This window comes from Thalia democratica, chromosome 3 (assembly GCF_965202585.1).
Source record: "Thalia democratica chromosome 3, ktThaDemo2.hap1.1, whole genome shotgun sequence".
Taxonomy (NCBI): Eukaryota; Metazoa; Chordata; class Thaliacea; order Salpida; family Salpidae; genus Thalia; species Thalia democratica.
The window spans coordinates 34,878,602-34,886,207 of NC_139167.1; the positions used below are offsets into that span (position 1 = coordinate 34,878,602).

Sequence of the window (7,606 nt, forward strand, 5' to 3'; positions counted from 1 at the left end):
CAAATATTTAAGTTAAGTATGAGAATTTTAAAAAATTAGCTTGTTTCAACATTTTTGTAAAATGTTCAATGATACCTGATGAGTTACAATTAAATACTATAAATATATATTTTTTAATAAGAACAACTATACTTAATATGTTTTTTGTAGCTCAATACAGTACTAAAAAAGTAGTTAAAAATTACCTATATATATTTAAATCTATGCAAATTAAAAATTAAAAGATTAACAAACTTTGAGTTTCTCATAACACTTGTTGCAAAACTTTTTTCCAATGAACTTTTTCTCAACTGTTTTAGTAGATCTAAACTTCCCTCTTCAGTATGAAGTAAAGGCCTGATAATTATTTAAAAAACTGTTAAAATTTTGAAGTGTATCATATAAATTAAAATGATTATTAACCTTTTACACTTTTACCCAATTTAAATGACTACTACTTTAATATTTTATTTGTTACCGAATTTTAAACTTGTTTTAACTAACATTATAATTAATTTTCAAATAAAAATTAAACTTTTAAATAATTTTTTAAACAAAAATTTCACAACTCACTTTAGGTTTTCAACTTCTTTACTTTGAACGCCTGTTATACTAAATTCCTTCGCCAAAAACTTAGTGAGTTCAAACTTCAAGTTCAACATAGCTTCTTTGCCCAACAAACCAAACTGTTTTTTTCTACTTTCAAGATAGTGGTGCTTCATTAGATTTTCCTTGTGTTTTGGACATTCTAGTTTTTCAAAGTTGTAGCTTGAAAAAAAGCGGCAAGAACAAAAAACATTATTGTTTTCAAATAAACATTTTGCATGTCGTATAAACTTCATTCTGAAAAAAGAAAAACAAAATAAACATTTTTTGTGCTTAGTAAAATGTTTTAAACAAAAACTTAACAAGCTGAAAATAAAAAGTTTTAAACTTTTATTTTATTGATAATATTTACTAGTTATTTACTACTGTCAAAATAAACAAACCTACAGAATTGAAATACTGTAATTTTACAAAAATATTTGATAAATTTTCAAAACATTTAAAAACAAATTTTCATTTATATACTACTAAAGGTATTTTTGGTAAAAAATAAAAACATTCCAATACGGAAGAATAAATTTTTTATAAGTTGAATAAAATTATATAATTTGAAGCTCTTGTACAACAAGCAACTTACAATTTCATAAAAATAATTAAAGCTAAACAAGCATTTATGTTTTCGTTTCATATAAAAATATTAACCAATGTTTTAGAGATATAAAAAACTATAATATAACCTAAAAAATAGATAAGTTAAAAATAAAATTTCAAAGTGTGTTTCTTTATATTTCTAACTTAAAATTTACTCACAACAAAAAACTGTTACAAATGAATTATTTTGTCAACATTAGGTTTCTGAGTGGCTTCAGGCAAACCAGAAACGTTCACGGCAATCTTTCCTTTGGTGCGCCCTGTCTTCAGTGCTTTGAACCCTTTTGGTACATCATCAAATGAACAAATGTTTTTGGTGTCTATGACCGGCTTTATCTGCCCTCCGTCAATCAGTCTTGCTATTTCCAGCAGGGCAAGACGGTCTGGCTTGTAAAAGGCCCACTCATTTTTAATGTCCATGTTCTGCCCTTGCTTTGCCACAAAGTCCAAAGCTGCACCTTGCAGGCCAAAAAACGCCCCATACTTATCAGTCATTTCTGCCACTGGGTTCTTAAGAGTAACAAACACCCCTCCTTTCACCAGATACTGTGAAGCCCATTGGGGTGAGCCGGCCCCCACAACATCGTACACTATCCCGTAAGGCACCCTTGAAGCCAACTCCTTGTCAACGTCTTCCGTTTTGTAGTTGATGCAGTCCGCGCTCAACCTCTGGCAAACTTCCATGCCTTCAGTTGAGCAGGTGGTGGTCACTGAAAAGCCGTGAGCCCTCAGATACTGAATGGCAAAAGACCCCACGCCCCCGCTTCCACCCAAAACCAAAGCGTACCTGGGCACTTTTGGGTTCAAAATGTGCTTCCTGAGGGCAGAAACAGTTGTCAGGCCAACATAGGGGATGCTGGCAGCCTCAAGGTGGCTGAGGACAGCTGGTTTTTGCACAACGTGATCAAGGTCAACTCTGCAGTAGTGAGAGAGGGATCCGTTTGCAAACACCTCAGGGGCACCATACACCTCATCTCCAGGCTGCAGGTCACCCACCTGAACACCAACGTCCACCACCGTCCCTGAAAAGTCTCTTCCCAGAACCAGGGGAAACTCGTGCTTGTTGACAGCGTCACTGTACAGCTCGTCCTTGCCATCTTTGAAAGAGGTGAGCATCTTGTAGACAAAGTTCCTCCTCACGTTGAATAGGTTCTTGCCGTAGCCCTCCGCAATCCTAATGTCAATGGGGTTCAAGCTGGCGGCATGGACTTTCACCAGCACCTCGTTTGGGGACCTGAGGGCCTGCTGGAAATAAGCCTTGTGGTTGCTGAGCACGGAGGTCTGCTTGTTGGTGGGAGTGTTTATGATGTCACACTCAAGCACTTTGTCAATGTCACCGTATTTGTTTATTAGCCACGACCTTGTGTACTGAGGCCTTTCAAAGCCTCTGCCCTGAAACTCGGCCCACGACTGAAAAGTGTCCCGCTCTTTTTGAAACTCACCTTCCATGTAGCTCTTCAGCTTTTTGAAGAAGAAAAAGCGCTTAGGGGTGGTGTGGGGTTTTGTTTTTAAAATCTTGCAGCCCCTACATATCATTTTTATACTCTAAAAAACAGTAGTTTTTACATAAATTAACAAGTTTAAAACTGTATTAACAACTTTTTAATGCTCCTTGTAACTTTAATAAAAACTCAAGTATATTATACATTAAACAAATGCAAAAATTTTATAAAAGACAGTCAGGATCTTTAAGATTATTCTTAATTTAGTTTACCTTAAATGTTACTTATACACGTTTTATTTTCAAAAACTATTGTGATAACTTAAAACCTTTAAAAGCTACTTTTTGTCAAGACTGCTAGTATAAGTTTTTTAGAATTAAAATAGTATTAAGTAAAAAAACTACACATAACTAATCTAGTTATTTGGTTTAAATAAATTAAAGTGTTTTACCTTGTTTTAATAACCATAGTTCTTTTAAAATATTATAGAATGTGTAAACTATGCAGCTTAGGAAATTTGTGATAAAAAATAAACAGAGAAACATAGCTAAAGAAAACAAAAAAAAGACAACAACCCTACCTAAAATCATTTGTCAAAAGAATCAATCATTGAAATTAAAAACAAATAAAACACAAATTACAAGAAACTAAGACAATAGCAATTAAGAAAAAAAGCTAGCTTTAACTATACGTTCTTTTGATTTTTAGGTCATAACTGTAATGATTTATAAAAACTATTCACTAATAAACTATATTCTGCTTTGATTACGCTACAAAACTCAGCAAAATATTTTCCATAACTTTAAAAAAATGTTATAATTAGTAGTAAAAGAATATGTTAAGTACCTATGTACCAGAAAAAAACATTAAATGAAATTTAGATTTCAAACTTAATAATAACTTTTAAATCAAGTTTTTTCATCTATGGAGAGATTAAAAAAATAAATATAAAAAATGGTTACATCTATTTATCAAATCTATAACTAGATGATTAAACAGCTATGGTCATTTAAAGACTATACTAGTGCAAAATTACTACTATGCAACTTGACTTGTTTAAGTAATGTATCGGAATATCCAATATGAAAGCTACATTGAAATATTATATGAAATTGTTTAAACAATAATTTTATGTAGTTTAATGAACTAAAAACTTCATAGAAAACAAAACTACAGACATTTTTTTAAAACAATAAACAGACAAAGGTCTTAATATAGAAATATTTATTAATTTGTAATCCAAAATTTCAAAAGATACTTTGAAACCCACTTTAAAAAGAGTGTTTATTAAAATTAACTAAGTAGTAAATAGCATCTGCTAGATAAAAAAATACAATTAGCAGTTCACTCACATTAGTAAAAAAACTGAATGAAAACAACTTGAAAAGCTTAATGTTTTTTTTTAAACTAATAGTCCAAAGCAACTTTATTGTCTTGAAACAAGTACAGACAAAAAAGTTTAACCTTAAAAGAGCTAAACCCACTATAGATGAAGTTTAATAATATTATTACTTTCTTAAAAGTATTAAATTTTTTATTTATAATGTTTTTTAAAAGGTTAAAAAAAAAAACTTTACTGTCTTAATAAAAACCAAGTTCTTGAATATAACTTATTATAAAATAACATATTTTGGAACTAGATCAACTAAATCACACCCAAGGTCTATGAATATCTGGTCTGAGAATTTCAAATATTTATTAAACTATTCTGAGATTTTATAAAAAAGCAAACTGTCCTGAATCAATCTGAGTTTTTTTTTTCTGTCCTGAGTTACCCTGAGTGTGTTGCGATCCTGATATTAGTTGGTATCAATTTAACAAATACTTTTTGATTTTCTTGTAAGAGAGCTTTGTTTTTGTTAAAAACTTTCTCTGGATGTACAATTATAAAATTAAATAATAAAGTGTCTACATATAGTACAATTTTTGTTTTTAATAAGCCAGGTAAAAATAACGCTTACTGATTATAGATTGATAAGTTTCTAAAATATTGAAATCAGTCATTGAGATTCTGTTCTTTCATTAAGAAGTACTCTATCATTAGACGGTTTAAAAAACAAAATTAAATATTACTTTGTTTATGTTTTTTATCTTATAAAAAATTAAAACAGCTCAAAACAATGTTAACAAGGATAAAGGTGCGTATCTGAATGTCTGAAATGACTCTCTTTACACCAGTTTGTTGATCTTAGATGTGAAAGGTCTCATAGTTTTTTTAGACATTTTAGTGTTTTACTCTAATTACTAACAAATCTAAACAAAAGAAAATGGGGTATGGACACTCACAGCTATGAAAGACTTCTTTAAAAAGGATAATAAGAGTGTAGATTTGATTTAGAACCTTATTTTTGGCAAAGTTACTGCACCTATAGTTATAAAACTTTATGTACTATTCAAATTAGAACTACTCAAATTCATAAAAAATTATTTAAAGAAAAATTTAAAAAGTTATAAATTTGATAATATAAAAAATATGTTTTTTACAATACTTTAAGTATTTTTTAGATATGGCTAAATAAAGTCTTAAAATAGAGTTACTTTTAGTAAGATTCAAATATCTCAAAAAAAAATTGTAATTTAGCCAAAAAGAAAAAAAAACGCTTGTAGATATTAATAAGACCTACAAAGGTTTTTTTTTATTTATTTTTTAATGTATACTATCGTTTGAGATATGGCTTCTAAAGTATTTTTTTAAGAACTTGAATTGTAAAAATTTGAATTGTTTAAATTTAACAGTCATGTAAACTTATGAAAACTTGTGTATATACAATTGATAACCATTATTTTACATAACTTAAACTTAAAATCAATCTACTCCATTATTATGAGTCAAAACCATAAGTAAGCCTTGTAATTCTTTTTTGTTTATATGTTTTGATCTTGCAACCTTAAATCTGAAAGTTTTCAAGGCCTTTATCTTTAAGGCCACCCCTACACCACCAGGCTATCTTCAAAGTCACAGCACACACATATAATTATTAAAATTAGTATAAATAATATTTAACACTGCTACTGTGTTGTACTTTTTAAACTTCAATTAAATCCTTAAAAAAGAATGTATGAATGCTAATGTTTTAACTTTTTCTGTTGTGACATTATACAAAACTACAAAATCACATGAAATTTAAATGTATTTTTTTAATAGTAAGCATAATAAATACTAACACTTTATATTCATAAGTTTGCAAGAAATATGGTTCATGTTTAAAACCAAAACCTTACCATGAAAAGAAATCTATTACAACTTGGTCAATGAATTGGTGTAAAGAAAGATCTTGATGTGTGAAAGAAAGTTTTTTACTTATAAAAAAGTAATCTATTATTACTGTTAGTTTGCTTAAATTAAAATTCTAAAATGATCAGCCACACAATATTTATCAAACTTTAAATAACAATTTACTATCATTGTTGACGTTTTTAGTCAACCTAGGAATACTTTTAAAATATTATACTAAACTTTAAAAAAAAAACAATAATCATTTAAGCCAGGGATCTGCAACATGCTAATGAAGGTTAAAAGTGCACCAAATTAGCATGTTTTTGTTATAAATGGGATTTGGCTCACAAAAGGTAAAACTGGGGCTTGCAAAAAGTAAAATACAGCTGTGAGCATGTGAACTTTTTTAAAACTTACATAAGATATTCTGGGGTTTGAAATAAAGAGTGAAAAAATATCATCGGTATAATTGGCAGAGATTTCAAAAGTTTTTACTAAAACTACAAATGTGACCCACAAAAATTTTCATTTTCGAAATTTGGCCTGCTACTGCCAAATTCCTGCCAACCCCTGATTCAAACTTTGTTCAAACTCTGAACCATTTCTTGATACATGCTCTTTCAGGTACATTCATTGTGGTAGAGTACGCATTTGGAAAGACAATAACTTGGATATAAAAACTGTTAATTCAACCATAACGGATGTAGATAGCTGTTTATATTTGGGTGTCACAATTATAAGTAATTGGTCTGGACATATTGAAGCATTAACAACTAAATCATTAAAAACAATAGGAACTTTATACAAAACAAGGTATTATTTAACTTTTTTTGTAAAATATATTTAATTAATTTCTGGTGAGTCATGTACTATATGGTTTATTGCGATAGGGTAGGGCAATTATAACTAATACTACTGAGATTAATAAACTTGTAAAAAAACGACATGGTGCATTGATTTTATGAAATGATAGAAGCAGCAAAGAAATATTAAATAACTATGTTTGAGCTAAAATATTTTGTGCACAAATTCAAAAGAGGCATATAACCAGTTAATTTAAAGTTATATTTAGGTATAAATAAAATTTACAATCATTCAATACAATTTTTAGAGATAAATTACTATTTTCTCAAGTAAATAGTCTTTTTATTTCAATTTTTTTATCCTATCTTGGATGTTAAGTATGGGAGAAATAATCAAAATACTTAAGAACAAAACTTTTTTATAGCATTTCAAAGTGTATGGTGCATTTCAAATATTTTATTTTGAAGTCAAACAGAAAGGAGTCAAATTATATTTTATTTTTTATACAATTATAAATAAAATGTTTTTTTTGTTAATAGCATTTTTACTCTCTTTTTTCAAGGCTAATCATTAGTGGTTTTGTTGGTTGTAAGCAAAAATGGTTCGGTTTTGTTTATAGTTTTTTCTTTTGTGTCTAAAACTTATGGATTTGTAAAGTTTTTTTATCAAAAGTTAAATAAAAAGTTAAGTTTTTATGATTTTGGCTAAAAACTGGCATGTAAAGTTTTTTAAGTCACTTGAATTTAATTTTAAGTTAAACTTCCGATGATGTTAATAAAGGTTTTAAAATTAGAATAATGTACAGTTTCTTTTTCAAACTCATTCTTAAATGAAGTTTAATTTACTTATTCGATTACTTTTTCTGAAGTTGTTTCAAACTTTACATTAAGAAGTAATTAAGGTTTTTAAAAATGAACATTTTATAAGTTGACTTAGTTTTTTTTAATTTAATATTATTATTTTTCTT

At 28.4% G+C, this 7,606-nt stretch overlaps 1 protein-coding gene across 1 annotated transcript; it reads right to left on the reverse strand.

Annotated features, from left to right (window-relative positions):
- Nucleotides 1-1,064: 1,064 nt before the first annotated feature.
- On the reverse strand, nt 1,065-2,717 carry LOC145831378 (NAD(P)H oxidoreductase RTN4IP1, mitochondrial-like). Its single transcript, XM_082938621.1, has one exon. The coding sequence runs from the start codon at nt 2,710-2,712 to the stop codon at nt 1,348-1,350; it is 1,365 nt and encodes a 454-aa protein (XP_082794747.1). The 5' UTR covers nt 2,713-2,717; the 3' UTR covers nt 1,065-1,347.
- Nucleotides 2,718-7,606: the final 4,889 nt, after the last annotated feature.